Source organism: Metopolophium dirhodum, chromosome 8, assembly GCF_019925205.1.
Source record: "Metopolophium dirhodum isolate CAU chromosome 8, ASM1992520v1, whole genome shotgun sequence".
Classification (NCBI taxonomy): Eukaryota; Metazoa; Arthropoda; class Insecta; order Hemiptera; family Aphididae; genus Metopolophium; species Metopolophium dirhodum.
Window position 1 is genome coordinate 10,697,351 of NC_083567.1, and position 17,245 is coordinate 10,714,595.

The following is a 17,245-nucleotide window of genomic DNA, read 5'->3' on the forward strand; positions in this document are numbered from 1 at the left end:
GTTAACACAATTTAGATTTTTATGTTAATATATCTAATACATTTGTTTCATTTTCAAATAGTAGTAGTAGTGGTCGTGTAGCTGTATGAGTTGCTCCAATACGTTTAGCATGAATAATGATAATATTTAAATGTAAGTCAGCTAACAGATCATTTGCGTTTAACAACGCATAATTATTTACTTCATTAGGCAATTCAACTTAACTAAAAATTATAATATTTTTACTTTTTAGAAGTCTGCGTTGTGCTTCTAACATCGTCTCCTCAGGTGACAGACTTTTCACTAAGTTATTAGACTCTAAATTTGAAATTTTTTTACGAAGACTATTAGTTTCAGATTTGAGAATATGATTTTCATTTTTTCCGACTATTTATAGAATTGTATAAGCCTTCCAGTTTTTTATTTAAAGCAGACAATGTTGTTTCATACCTTAAAAGCTTATCATTAATAGATATAAACTTTGCATCATGGAATTACTGTATTTTTTTAAGTTTTTTCATTATATCAGAACGACTAACTCATTATTAATTGTGCTAGTAAATGAGGATAAGGTTGGCTTATTTTCCAACGGAGTGCTGGAGTGACATCTTTGAATAGGGTATCTGGTTTTGGGAGATAAACAACCAATTGGATAAATAATTATGTTTAATTGATAATACAAAGGTACATAAAATATAAGTCAATAATCAATAATAATAAATAACTTAAACACATTAAAAATATTAATAATTCTCTGCTTCCTAGAAATATATGAATATTCACACATCAACATTTTACACTAAACAGCAAATTCCTGCATACCTGTAAATAAAATAAAAATAATTATTATAATTAGATAAAAATGTAGTAGATGTACCAATAATGATGTTTTTAAAATATTAATTTCCTTAATTATATAGCATAATAAATAAATTACAATTTATAAATATATGACAACCAAAACTACAACTCAAAAAAGTAACTTTTTTATTAACTTTTAATAATTTAATTTGATGTTAATTTATTTTTATGTAGGTACCAAATCAAACGTTCCAAACCATAAACTAATTAAATATATTGAACAATAAAAAATTATAAGAGACATATTTTTTTTGTAGATTACGGGATTTTACTCAACGTTTTCTTATACTATAACTAGAATTTCTATTTACTTGAGTGTGAAAAAAAATGTGGAAAGAAAAAATTTAATTAAATTTATCGGTAGATTTAAGTATTAAGAATATTTACAATTTAAATGACTTAATAAACCAACAAATTTCAGACACCCATAATATACACTCAAATATCTACAATACAAAATAAATAATAATAGTAGGTTTATGCCAAACAAATAATATTGTACTTACAATGTTTCTATTGGACAAAACAGTGAAAGATATGTATCAAATGAGTTCAGGATTGAAGCCACAACGCAGTCTTTTAAATGTTTACAATTACCATGGATTTGGTCGGGTGTTGTACAATTTTGATATGATTGACCACTCTAAACAAATATTAAACAGTCAACCCAAGACATAAATATTGCAATTATTATTAAATATAATACGCAATTTATCATTAAAAAAAACAAGACTCTGTACCATTCACGCTTTACTCACCGAGTTTAATGATACTTGGTAAACTGTCTTAGTTCCGTTCAATGTAATAAAATCACTCAGCCATGTTAGTTCTTTGATATCGTGCAAAGATGTAGAATTTGATTCGTCTCTTACAATTTGGGGAGAATCAACTTCCGAGGTCAGTACGTAATTATCTGGACCTGCAACTAAAGTTGACGTAATAGTTGTCAAAGGAACCATTTCGGATGCAGAAATCACTGCATCTTCAGGGACTACCGAATATGGACTTGGACTAATAAGGCTACTACTAGCTATAACAACAAAATATAATTATACAAATCACAATTTATTCGGGATATCGAACATAATTGATGTTGATGATTAGTTTTGAAATTATTACTTTTTAACGAAATAGCTGACATTCCTGGTGGTGCAAGATGTGAAGCAAAACTATTTGCCGACATCATCGAGCTAGATGAACCTGAAATAATACATTTCAAAGTTCAATGTCAGTGATATAATATAATAATAAGTACCGTATATGATTATGAGCAAATTTCTTTTCAAGACTCACCTAATTGATAAAGCGGGCTGCTGGCCATTAGAGAACCTGAAACAAAAATATTAAAATAAAACAAGTTAGTTTTTATAAAACCTTTTGTTTGAACTGGTATAAACACCTACCAAAATTATATCTATCGTTAAGCGGTTTGATTTTCTCTGGAGCTGCTGATGTAGTTGTATCATTAGGTTTGACAACAACTAGGGACGTTAGTGGAGTAACAAATGAATACTAAAAAATACGAATATAAATTATATAATTATAACACAATACCTATGTACCTAGTTAAAAGTATAGCTTTATAAATAATCACTTCTAATGCTAGTTCAAGTGCTTTAGCTTTTGCCGTAGAATTTTCGTTCTTGTTTAATTCATATTGATCCATCAGTTGTTGTATGTTCAAATACGCCCATAATTTCTCTAGATGACCTGTTGTTAGTATACAAAAACAAAAATAGTAAGTTGTCCACGAAACTATAAGCACATGCGCAATGCACACATAAATTGTGTACACGACTGCAGGCACAACAATTCAATTAATTACCTATTCTTCTTTTTTGTGGAACAACTTCGGGAGGAACGATGGGGAAATCAAAACATGTGATCATTACAGGGCCTTTGAAATCCCCTTCAGTCGAATCGGCGTTCAATGTGCTGTTAAAATCGGGCAATTTGCCATCCTTTAACTTTCCGGCCACTACTAATTCTGTTCCTTTGAATAACAGGTTAAATGTTTTTTTCGTCACAGTAACGTTGTCGACCTGTAAGTTATAAATTATATCAATAGATGTATATTTTATTAGAACACGTAAGTTAAACACTGTGTAGGTGTATTTTTACCTGATCGTCAATGTATTGGAAAGTTACGTTGGACAAAACAGGTGACGATATTTCTTTATAAAAATTACGCAATTGCAACGACGCGTCCGAAGCTTCGTAAATGACTCTTGCGAAACCGGTGTTGTTCAATGAGAGTTTTTTAAGGAAATCAATATCCGCCCCTTCGCCAAATCCCAAACTAAAGATCGGATACCTAATAAAAACAATCAATATTATTATTTTACCAAAGGTTGTAAAACATTGTATTTTGTCAACGCGTAAATGTTGACCAGTTATTGCTTATTGTTATTAATATTACTACATTATAGTGATTATACATCAACAGTTATTAACTCACTTCTCTTCATTAGTGTTAGAAACATATTTAATCAATTCCTGGGGTTCGGTAATCCCTGTAGTCGGTTCGCCGTCGGTCAAAAACACAATAATAGGTTTTGGCGTGTTGGCACCATCTTTGAAACGCGTTTCGCCCAATTTGGCGATCAAGTGAGCTTTGTTTAGGGCATCTTCCATATTTGTACCTAGTAAAGTAGTTCACTTTATAACCGTTACCATACAACTTCCCACGTGGTTTTTATAGTATCAGTGGTGAGCGCAGGAATTTTTAATTTGTGGTGGTAGTGCACTAGTACCAAAGACACAAATAAGGGTAATTATGGGACAATGGGGGGATATATAACCCCTAACCACACCTCCTGTGCACACCACTTTATAGTATAGAGTTCTATCTCTATCTCGAGTCTTACTGCTCTCCGATTGCAAGTCCTGAATAAATTTCTTTGCGTATTGTATGTTCTGCTCAGTGGCCGGAAAAACGAAACGGTTTTCTCCCAATGTCTCCAAACTAAAATTATTGTTCGTCTTCCAGTTGCTACCTTTTTCGTCCCAGCGATGCGATGTTTCTTGAGTAGCGTTTATTGTCCAAACCTATAACACAAGTTTTATTGAAAATGGTTAAAAGTTACAAGCAAACATTTTATTAGTATAGGTGGTGTAATAAAATTGCGCGTTTACCTGAGCAAAATCTGAGAAAAGTATCAACGTGAAAAAATCTTCGGAATGTATTTCTGACAGAATTTGACCCATAGCTTCCTTCACTTGTGGTAGTTTCTGTCCAACCATAGAACCACTAACGTCGAGTACAAATATGACGTGGGTCCTAAGTGGCTTCAAGTCCGTAGGTGCGAAGAAGTGTACAAAATATCCATCGTCGATCTATAAATCGTAATGATTCAATTAATATACCTAATTTTGTTTTTGTATAATTAATATTAACAAACAATAATTCTCTTCAATATACTCAATTTGTTTGTGTATTCTGAAAATTTGATTTATTTGCCATTGCCAACTATTTACAAGAACTTATATAATCATATTGACATTTAAAGATCAATATTTTTCAATTGCGAATTTTTTAATTAAAATAATACAATTTGATAACTCCTAAAGTCCTAATATAGAGCGTAATCTTGCCATTTTTTTATTCTTCGAAATATAAATTACATTATTATAATAATTGAGCTAAATCATTAGATTTTAACTTTACTATTTACGTTTGGGTAACTGTACTATTCATAAAAATGTAATTAAAATGAATTATTATAAAATAAGACATATTTCTTATAGTAGAAAAATTAAATAAGAATAATATATTGTATAACACATGTTTTTGAATAGGTATAACAATTTTTCGTTCACTTATTTTACTGCAATTAGATTAAAATAAAGAGAATACATAAAATGATTAATTACGCATATTTTATTACTTTTATTTTTAATTCAGTGAGAAAATCTTTTTCAAATACTTACCTAATACAAAACCACATTGACACATAAATTAAAATAATTTTTCAGTTAATTCGTTTTTATATCCAATTTGTGAAAAATTGTTGACACTTACGCTAAAATTGGCTATAAGCTAATAAAAATGAATATTAGAACATTTCTAATGATTTGCCAAAATATACTCTTTAATTTAATCCATCTTCAATAAAATAAGCAAACAAAAATTACATTAATTCAAAAACATGTTTCACATTACTAATGTACTTTTTGATAATAATGTATTATATTCTATTTATAAATTATAAATAACATACAAGAACTTGATTTGGTGTAGATTTATGATCTACGTCATAGTGAACTATGAATTGGCCTTTAACACCATGTTCCGTAAATGTTAACTGCTCTTTAACAGTTGGACTCCATGTTATCGTTGCTTTGTTGCCTGACTCATAAGAAATTTTCGCCAATTTGTTTCCTGAAAACATTTGTATATCATTAGAATAGAATCTAGGTACAACATAATACTTGTATGAAAAAGATAAAATATTACGAAATAGGTGGTTATAACAATGACTACAGTAATCTTAGTTCATAATGAAATATTTTAAGTTTTAAAGTAACATAGATGAAAATAAAAACATATTTAAATAATAGCATTTATTTCATTAAATATACTGCTCCACTGTACTACTTAATAAATGTTGTTTGTTAGGTATTACTTGTTACCTACTTAATACTAGATTGACAATTTTTCACATGCACTATCAATTAAATAAAATATATAGATACATATAAAATAGTTAAATAATTATGTACACGTACTACTAATTGTAGTTTCAATTTCATTTGCTGTTTTTATGTCTGGCACTTCCAAAGTTGTTATGTTTGAAGATTCTTCGATATCTACTATAACTTGCAAGTTTTTAACAACCTATAACAACAATAATTGCAAATAATATTAGCATTTCAACAGTTATAATGACTAATTGATAATCGTGTACTCACTTGTCCGGGTTGTAAGTTTATTATATTTTCGTAAATTCCCAATTTCCTATTTAACAGTTGTTCGTAAGTGAGATTAAACGTTACTTTGCTTTCTGCTTCCACGTTTACAGAAACCGTAAATTTATTTGAATCCCTTGCACTACGGATAAATCAATTTTAGTAGGTTGTAGACATTTAAGTTTAGAAATGATTTTAATGTTAAGGTTACTAGGCTGAACATACTTTTGCTCAACATGAGCCGCCGTCTGTCCCGAGTTAACAGCAGCAATATATTCTTCTTTGGCCTCTTTCTTTTCTTTTACGTAAGCTTCGTAAACTTTTTCATTTATTTCCCTAAATCCCAAACATGATCGATTATATAGAGTTCATGATTCAAAAAGATATATTAAAAAGAAACTTACATCAAAAACTTAGAAACAAATGCAGATTCTGGAAGAGTTACGTAGAACTGTACTTCATGGGAAGTGTTTTTCTTGTTGGCCACTCGGCTAGATACAACAGTCTGTGCATATCTGTACTTGATTTTCGAATGGACGACGAAACTGTAAATGTCTCCATTTGTGGCCAGAACCTAAAATTATCAATTAATTATCGATCTATTCTTTCGTTAAAGTTAAGATTAGAAAAATACATATAGGTATGACTACTTTTGGTTTACATGGTGAATTCGTTTTATATATAGGTGCAGTATTAAAAATATAATTATTCAAACAAAAGCTATACATTTTATAAAATAAGAATTTTTTTTTTTTATTATACAGTGATTATTTTAACATTAAACAATTATTATCTCGAAGAGTATATTAGCGTTTTTGTATTTATCATAGTTTTAAGTCATTTAAAATAGAAAAAAAAACTTTTTACTATTTTGATTGTTAAAATGTTAAATTATTTTAAGTTTTTACTTTTTTAAATGACGGTACACATTTTAAATTTCAAATTTCTAAGCAGAATATTTTTTAGAGAATTTCAAATGATAAAATTTCAATTTTGAACTAGTAATTAATTAAAAGGCAATATGTAGGTATGACTTATTAGGTTATGAGTTTATGACTAAGTAATTTATCTATAGAGTTAACCTAATATAACTACACACGTTAAAATTGCAGTTTTTATGTATTGATATATATGGTTCTCAAAAAAGTTAATCATTTTTGTTAGTAGTTACTGCTGAAAGATTCACCCATCATTATATATTATAGTGTCGGCAAATCTTTGCTAGATAAACAATTTAATGTTATAAGTCAAAAACATTAATAATATCGAAATAAATAGCGTTCCCTTGCCTGATCTAACTATAGTATGTCGAAACCCTTGACAATTCGAACAAATTTAATTTCTCTTGAATTTCGACTAACCACTGTACTTTTAAACTTTTGTAATGTGCTTATAATATTTGTGTATAATTGTTCCGCAATCACATAAAATATTGTACTTAATATACAAATATTTATATAAGACATTAAGACTAAGTGATTCATTAATATACATTTTCACTATTTTGTAGTTGTTTAATAGAGTTGTTATTATTCACAATACACAACTGTATAATAGGCAATAGGTACAAAGAACGTGAGCATATTTTTTCATGAATTAGTCAATGCTAATATTATCTATATAGTCATGTAGGACATAGGTGATGATAAGTTATATAAATAACAATATAATTATTATAATTCAATATCGAAAATGTCCTACGATTACTTACACTTTTCTGTTTTTGCGTTTATGTTGTAGTGTAAATAGTGTACTAATTATATTAATTTTTTTATATTAGTAGGTAAAATCAAAATGGAAACTAAATATAGTCATCGATATTTAGGTGGTAGGTTAACCTATACGCCTGAAATGTGAGATAAAATACAACAATGCAGTAATATGTGACAGAAAATAAAATCAATAGTTGACTCGAACCTTAAAAAAATAATAATAATAACCAATTGAAACATAATATAATGTACCTATTATTAATGCCCAGATAATATAGGTCACGCGCACACGGCACACTCCGTTTCAAGTTTATTATAATATTAATATAGGTACGTTGTGTATTTAAATTTTTTTCATACAATTTCAACGATTACATTTGTTTTTTTCGAAAACTATTTTACATAGGTTATCAACACAAAACACGATCAAAGTAGGTGTACCGTTTGGGTTGGACGGAAATTTTAATAAAACATAATTTGATTGGTTTCGTTCGGATGGAGCTAGTTTATTATATAGATTAGGTTAGGTTAGGACGCAAGGACGAGGACTCTATATAATATGTAAATATTATATAGATGTATTATGTTAATATAATATTATATGGATTCTGAATTACTATCAAATTTTTTTTTTTCATCATCGAAACTTCTTATCAATGCCCTTCATTAAAATTATAACACAATATGTGTAGATATTTATAATGATAATAAATTATTGATCGAAATATCCAAGGATTCTTCTGCGTATACGTGCTGCAACTCGGAATAATCAGCATTATTATTATAACGCATGAAATTGTGTGCGTACATATTCATCGCTACCTGCACCTCCGAGTACCATGATACGCCTAATATTATATATTTTAATAAAATTTAAAAAAAATATTATGACATTTATCGTGTGGCATATTATGTGTAATATCTACAAACCCAGATTTAAAGAGGAATAAAGAGATACATGTCCGCATTCTCTGGTGCACACATTCGAATATTCGATAATATTTGATGACCCTTGTTCTTTATTTTTAGTAATTTGTGTTTTCGTCCTAATTTGACTTAATATTAAAACATTTCAAGAAAATATTAATATGACACAAGGGAATCGGAAAATATCGCGTGATTTGTTTTTAACTATCTCTAATCACCTCGATTAAAGCGTAAGAATAATTATTAATTAATAATAATTAATTGCTTTTTATATTATCAAACATTATTTAAGTACCCTAATTTCCCGTTGATATAATTGTTTTACAAGACTGTAATTTTCTAAGATGGCTCGTATTAAAAATAATTACGTAACAAATATAACATACGCAGAAGACGTATACCGCCGTATATTGTGTATTTGCATTTTTGGGAAAATATTATATGTTTTATCGTTGTCATTTTTTACTCATTTGAATGTCAACATATACATTTTTAATTTTAATATTAAAATTTTTAATTTTTATATAAATATAAAAATATTTAAATAGTACTTACAGGTCAAAAACTACTCGTCCTTAATTAAATTTTTATACATCGAAGTACTAAATATAGAAATTGTTAAGTTCAGTTGTTATAATTGTAAAAGGAACGGTATGTTTTGGCCGAAAAGTGACACTGGCCGAAGTGATACAGGCCTTACTACAAACGCTTGCGAAAGTTTCCATTCTGAATTCAATTCAAATTTTTATCATCATCATCCTAATATATTCAAAATAATAGAAGTTTTAAAAATGTTTCAAACAAATACATATATAAAGATAAGAACATCAGAATTAAATAGACCTCAAAAAAAAAGTAAAAAAACAGAAGAAAAACAAAACTATATAAATAATAAAATTTCAGATTATAACTTATAAAAAATTACACAGTATGACTATGTGAAGTGTTTGAGCTATCGCAATAAACCTAATAAAATTTGATTTTTTCTATTATTATTTTTATTTTATACATATACAAATATTATACACATTATATTATTAATTTTTATTATATATTATACGGACTAGATTCAATTCAAAATTGAATTGAACTTTTTTTATGCAATACAAAAACAAAACAAATTTTAACCACACCAACTACGTTTAAGTTGTCAGTCCTAAGTCTGAATAAAGTGGGAAGGAAGTTTGTGTTTGGCAAGGCTGAGCATTAACGAATTAAAAGTTAAAATTATAAGCAATTTATATAAACATTATTATGTCTGAAATTTTTTATTTTGAAAATAAGAAAATTTTAACTTTAAATTAAGTTAAGTTACTTTTCTTTGCCCAGCCTTGGTGTTTGGTATAATTTTTTTTCGTGTGGGAACTTACGTACAAGTGTAATTTTTTTCGTGTGGGAACTTACGTATGGATATCCAGGGGTAATTTTTACCTGCTATATCTCGTGTAGGAACTTACATTCGCCCGAAAAGGGAACGGTAAGTTTTGGCCGAAAAGGGAAGGTTACATTTTGGCCGAAAACGGTGACGCCCAGTGAGGGGATGGGCCGCTATTTCGGATCAACTTTTATCACGGTTCACTGTGGTCTGTGGATAAATAGTACCTATCTATGTAGCGCTACCCTGTTCAGACCACTATACCCAGCACCCGCCAGCCTACCACTTCTTATAATCACAAAAACATCATTAGTTTGTGATCTGCAAAGGGACCTGTGATTGCAGCCTGCTTGGATTCTTTTACGATTATGAATAGTTACACTTCCGCGTGTCTAGAAAGTTGTACGTCGTTTGTAAATCGTTGTAGTACACCATACTATACATAATATGTATTACAGTATTATACAATGATGAATATTATATAAGTTTTTAAACTTTCTTGACACATGTCATGCATAATGTATAATATATTATGGCATTATGTTTATAAGTACGACAGTATACAACATCATTGATAAAATCATATTTTATACATAGTCTGCAAGGTGTACGGGTGAAAAGGTGAACTGCTACTCGACTGATTCACCAAGCATAATATGCTGTTACATTATGCTCACCCCCATTTAATCTATATATTAAATATATAAAAATGAATGTATGTCTGTCTACTTATTACCATAGAAACCATTTATATATTATATTGAGAATTCCGTCTGTGTGTGTGTCCATATTACCATGGCAACCATTTATATATTATTTTGAGATTTCCGATGGAATGTTTTGTATATAAATGGTTGCCATGGACTATGTTAATATGTAAAACATATTATTCATATAGAGTTGGCATTTTTAATGGGCAACGAAGTGTACGGGATCAGCTATTTTTATATATATAGATAGATTAAACCTCTGGATAGGCTAATTTAAAAAGGGAGAGGACTGGACCCGGGAGGTGCTCAAACAGGGATTTTGAGATTTCCTATGTAAATTTTTGTTTATAAATGGTTGTCATGGGTTTTGAACCTATTATAATAATAATTATTGGTTGCCGGGCAACGAAGTGCACGGGATCAGCTAGTCATTTATAGTAACGAATTTATTTAAATTCTGGTTTTTACCATTTAAGGTAACTTTATAACTTGCTTTAAAATTATAATATAATAAAAAGCCTAGAGCCTCCAGATAATAGTCTTACCTTTAAATTTTATAAGAGCTCAATTCGCTCTAATTTTTAAACTGGCGGAGATAAACGTGTTCTGCTGAGCGTAAAATTTGCTATGTTACGCACTTGTAAGACGGAGACAACAAATGTCACTGTAAAGTCCCCTTAAATGGTATTACTAATCTAAGTGGATTTTATAATATTGTCATAAATTGTATTTACTTAAAAACTCCTAAAACCCAGAACCTGAATAAACGCATCGTTAGAGGACAAAACGGGGTGAACGATGAGCATACCTATAGCTTGGAGAATCATCCTGTATAGTGCGCAGCGTCGGTCGTGATATAGCTATAATATTCTGTATTCCTGTATAATGTGGGTACTGGTTATAATTATACAGTCGAGTCTGTCAGTCGAGTCTGGTTGGTAACCCGGCCTCCGATAACTCGAATATGTCCTTGCCCCTTGAAATGTTTTTAAGTTGTGTTTGAAATATATATATAATATTCGAAAAACACGTATTAAATTGAATTTATTTTTATTTCCCTCGAGATTCGAGTTACTGAGACTATTTTCATTTATCTTGTACTTGATTACAACACCAACAATAACGGCAAGTGACAACTATACCTACGCAAGCACTGAATGCGTCCATGGCTATGCGTCGTTTGGGGCCCCCGATTATCTGAATTAAGACGAAGTGCACTCCTTAATAATATAATAATATTATGAGCTCGTACACGTAACGCACTTTACGTACGCATATAATAATATGACGTATATGCAGATACTAATAGTAATATTATAAAATGTACGGTCGTACACGCGCACGTTATAACAATATTATAAATTATAATAATAATATACACTAACAAAAAGTGCACAATAACTACGGCAGTACGGCCGCACGGGCGGCATATGCGCCATGATCGAAATTCCTACTTTTATTTTATTTCGTATGGCGTTGAAATTCCTACGAGCGTAATATACTAATATATGATTATTATTATTATTATTGTTGTTGTTGTTGTTGTTGTTATTATTATTATTATTATTATTATTGGTTATGTATTTATGTGTGAGCGCGGCAAGCGAATATTGTGTTGTTGTTCTACGCGTGATGTACGTATACGGTTGATGGGTGCAACACTCTTGTTTTCCGTAGACACGTCCGCAGTTAACGTCCATTAAATACGTATAAAAAGATAATCGTGTCGTTATGTTATTGTTACCTCGGTAGAAACGAAAAACCCATTATCCCGAGTCCCGACTCCCGAGTATCAAAAACGATGGCGTAGGCGACATTATATTTAAAAAAAAAAAATAAAATGTCTTTGGGTAATAAATATTTAACTCTTTTATCAGATTTTTGTCGTCGTAGACGGGCTAACCATTTATAAATATATATGTATATATATATAATATTATAGTATACAAGTTATGTAGGTATTCCGGTGTGTTTAAAAAAAAAGGTACTTAAAATTACGGTTAGCTATGCGGTAAACTGAAAGACAAATGGAAAATGGATTTTGATAATAGTTTCGTATACATATATATTCCTATATACAGACGCATTTCTTTTTACAACAATTAGCGTGTTCAAATATCATTTGATAAAATAAATTTATCAATTCTCAAAAACAAAAAAATACCAACAGTATAACAAGTATAACATATAATAATGTACATAATATAAACTATTATAATATAAACTTTTTTTGTTATACTTGTATGGTTGTATGATAAAATATAAATTATTTTAAATTTTTGTCAAACAGTGCATTACAATTTACAACACTAAATTGTGTTGATTAAAAAGCGTGTGTTTGTAACAACCTATAAATAGTAATTCCCGACAACAAAAAATAATTTTACCGACCAAATTGCAAATAATACATCCGTCATTCGTAATATTAATTTTTATTTTCTATTTCATTAAATCAACGGTTAAACAAATACATACTATAAGAGTTATACAGTGAATAAAAGGGGTAGGACCGAAGTAGGAACAATAAAATTGTATAATAATTACCCATGTTAGATCGAACACGCGTTAAACGTAAATACGTAATAGAATACAATTGAATACATAAATAAAAGATATAATTTATTCTATCCTACTTTTAACTAAGTTGTGGCTTAACCATGCAGTACCTACCTGCTGGTAGATAAATGCGTAGTAAGACCAAAGTTCAATGGGGTACATCTACAGGGTAGGTGGGTTGAGAAATTTGGATTAAAAATGGACGTGAGTACGTAACTGTAAAATTATCCACAAAGCACGAGGGAATTAAGTATACCCAATTATTTTAAATATTTTGCGGAATACAATTTAAATTTTTATGATTGTAGTGGAAATGAATCTCTAAAAGTCTAAGCACTCATATATTATTATATAAATATTATAATATCTCATAATTGTTTTTTAAATTAAATTAAAATTTTACAATGAATGTGTATGTAATGTCTAATTCAAAACGAAGAGTTATTTGTCTTTTTCGTAAAGACCATGGGGGGCATTTATGAACTATCCAAAATGTTTTTTTCTCTCTATATATACTATATAGGTACTGTACGAAGTACCGAACGCATAAAAGGTATACGCCCTACGACTGGTTATTTTTCCTTATCTAGTTTAATTATCTTATATGAAAAAAAATCCTAAGGGTGTCGTATTGACTACTGTTGTTTGGTGGTGGTTAACATTTAGGTTAGTCAACATTTTTCATGAAAATAGAAAATATACTTTCCCCCTGAACGAACACTTGTTAAAAACAATATTAGGTATAAATTATATTATTAGTTGTTTATTCGCACGTGTCCTAATTATATTTTCTATCAAAATATTAATCGAACCAATTACCTATTCATAATTATGTATGCACAATAATCCATGACACATAAGTATATAGGAAGGTAACGTAATTGTCATTATTATAGAACTTATTATGGAAAGTATAACTGTATAAGCATATAATAACTTTACGGTATAAACTTGATTTCGTAAAATTAGGTATAATATTATTATATACAGTAGTATTATAGCTGAGTGTGCGAATATAATGCATATTATATTATTTTTAAAAACACCTTTAACATTATGCGAAAATTAAAATTTGTTCAACCAACATGGCGATATGAATTATATTAAAATGTTGTACTTATTACAAATCGTATGATTTATAGTCACCATTCTTGTTACACAAAATTCTGATCACCTTGTCTATAGAATTTGCTCGTAGTCCTTCTAATTCAAAATAAAAAAAATGCGTAAATTTACAATACGCATAATTTATTATAATCAGTTCAATTTGTGTTTGACCAATAGATAAATTTTTCCTGCAAGGAAGACATGTTATTCACGATTAAAATCTAATTATACGACACTGTTTGTGTATAATATACCAAAGGTTACGTAAGTGATTATACAGAAATATTTAATATATTACCTACGAATTGACTTACTACTTTGGCGGTCAAATAATAGCATCTCAAAGAAATTGCAAAATTTAAACCATACAAGGTATTTTTAAATTTATAATATATTTATTATATAAAAATCCGATTATCATTATTATTTAAAAAAAAAAATGGGAATATAATATGTTATTATACGTAGGTTCTCATTTATTCATAGGTACTGATAATTCATTAGACATTGAGATCGATGTCCATTATATTTTAGTGTTTTGATAATTGTTCACTTATATACGATTCAATTTCTATCGATAATATTAATTCCGATGAAAAAACATTAGCATTGATTTGAATAAACATTGGATTAGTATACACCTAATACATACGCTCATACATAACTAATCGTAGAACGATGTTTGCTTTATAAATCTATTATACAACGGCGTAAAATAAGAAAAATATTTACTCATTTTAAATTTCACTTTTCCATCATATTATCATTCGTTGTAGCATTACAATTACTGACGTTTATCATTTGTTATTATAATATTACAGTAAGACACTAAAACTTCCGTATAAGGAACTTCCCTTTAACAAAGTTTTCCATTTAATGAGATATGTTTGAGAATTAAACCAAATTAGAACCAAATTGATTCAATATTATATTTAACAAAATTCTCTTTAATACGAATTTTTTTTTAATGCCCCATGAGACTTCGTAATATGGAAGTTTCACAGTATAATCACAAGCTGATCTTGCAATTACAGTTATTATCGACCAGTTTGTATGGGTATAAACTATAAATTATACTTATTATACAGGTTATACCCATTTTTCTTAATGACATAGTTGTACACCCCCAAAACAAAATCCTGGGTATAATGGTATAGGTAATCTTTGCAGAAATAACGGAAACTTAACAAAATGAACTGTCAATAATTATCTCATAGATTTCTTATATCATTTTTGTAAATGCAAGTGATTGCAAAACCAATAAGACAACAATGGATAAAACACATTTACATGCAAAATGTAACGACAATACAACAATATAATACATAAATAATAAATATATAATATATATCTATAGATTACATATACGATTTTTTTATAAACGTATAATACCTTGGACGACATTATCTCGTTAGCTTTTATGCAGATAAATAATCTTTAGATACAAATTATTATATATATTATATATTATACTAGTTTCTTATCATACTTTTCCTTGAACCTTTTTCGTTTCCGCACAAACTTATATAAATAAAAACGCAAATCTAGGCTAGGGACTTCCAATAGATCTCGATTCCTCAACGTGTGTTATTAGGTCATGTGCATGATTTATATTTTAGTTTAATGATTATTTGAATTTGAATGATTTGAATTAGACATAACCATTAAAATGGTAATACATTAAACATCCGTGATATGAGGAAACGTCGGTTTTTGATTATACACAATAATATTATATCTTAATATTATTTTGGTTTCTTAACCGACACACTTGGATCTACAGGTCTCCAGTATTCACCAAGGATCTCTGTTATCAATAAAAGTGTCGCGTTAATTTGGTGAACGGGATAGGAGCAATCGATTTCCGTCGGAAACTTTAAAAAAAATAATAAAAAACAAAGTACGACCCAAGCCTAGAATATTATAAGATCAAAGATTTAAAAAAACGCCGTGACTAATATTTGTATTGTGTTGTATACGAACCGGTGTCGGCAGGGATGGCTTCGAGGGAGGTAAACCGTAACCGGACGGCTGCAAGACGTTGTCGGCGGTGTCCGCGATGTCGACGGTATCGAGGGTGTTGTCCACGGTGGCCGCTGTGGTGGCAGCGGCGGCGGTGGACGCTAAGACGGTGGTCACAGTGGCGTCGGCCACGACGGTTGCGTCAACGGCCGCAGCACCGGCCCGGTTGGCAGCCAGCGCCAGCAGCAACGACAACAGAACGGCGGTGGTGGTGCACGCGCGCGTCGCTGACGACAAAACGGACGGCGACGACATGTTGCTGCGCCGGGCGTAAAACTTCGAATGCTCTCGGAACGGACGCGGATGCCGGACAGAGTCGTGCGATGGTAGTGGAAGCGGTGGCGGGGGGCAGTGGCGGCGGCAGACGAAACGACTCGGACTCGGACTTACGCCACACCATAATTTATTATGCACCAAATAATAATAATAATATTATATTTATTATGATTTACACGACTGCACCGCGCGGCATTGGCGTGATTTTATTATGATGAAAAAAAAATAACAACAATATTGTCGCCGCCACCGCCATGGGGTAACTACGTCCTACGCGTCGTCAAAAACGACAAAAACATTAATTATATTATAAATGTATAGGTATTGTTATTATAAATTATATAAATATAATAATCATAAATTATGATTAGGACTTAGATTTCCATACATCTCGGTTTGGCAGTGACTGGTCCCGGTTTTGAATATTAATATGGTCCCGGGATAAAGTGTTTCGGTACGGCCAATAATTGTTCAGGAATTAAAACTTCAATAATTATAATAAATATGGTAACATTTGGTTTTTATTCTAATAGAAAAACAGTGTTGTTCATATAAATGTTGAAATAATCAAGTTACAGATAATTTGGTTGACTGACGAATCTATTTAAAAATTATTTTCCTACTTGATGACGTCAATAAATTATTGACGAATACTTTCATTATTTTCCCGACCAATCCCTGATTTCCGAACATTTTGTCGGTTGCCTACTCATTTCGATTTCTAACGTTGAGTTAGTTTTTACCTTATAAACGTAGCAAGTTATAGATTGCTGACCATTGTGTGTGGTATAGAAAAAAATAGAATGTTAAAA

General features: G+C 29.9%; 1 protein-coding gene across 2 annotated transcripts; it reads right to left on the bottom strand.

The window, feature by feature from the left end:
* Positions 1-627: 627 nt before the first annotated feature.
* Positions 628-16,452, bottom strand: LOC132950933 (inter-alpha-trypsin inhibitor heavy chain H4-like). 2 transcript variants are annotated; one of them, XM_061022564.1, is made up of 18 exons: positions 16,119-16,452; positions 6,153-6,322; positions 5,974-6,084; positions 5,752-5,890; positions 5,569-5,677; positions 5,061-5,221; positions 3,976-4,176; positions 3,708-3,888; positions 3,299-3,482; positions 2,962-3,154; positions 2,666-2,882; positions 2,435-2,550; positions 2,244-2,352; positions 2,134-2,169; positions 1,960-2,040; positions 1,599-1,765; positions 1,347-1,483; positions 628-801 (listed from the first exon to the last, which is right to left on the bottom strand). In XM_061022564.1, exons 1-18 carry the CDS (start codon positions 16,410-16,412, stop codon positions 774-776), a joined length of 2,634 nt encoding a protein of 877 aa, XP_060878547.1. In that variant the 5' UTR covers positions 16,413-16,452; the 3' UTR covers positions 628-773. The 2 variants fall into 2 exon arrangements, with proteins under 2 accessions (XP_060878547.1, XP_060878546.1); XM_061022563.1 differs by having other exon boundaries at positions 1,599-1,870.
* Between the last annotated feature and the right edge of the window lie 793 nt (positions 16,453-17,245).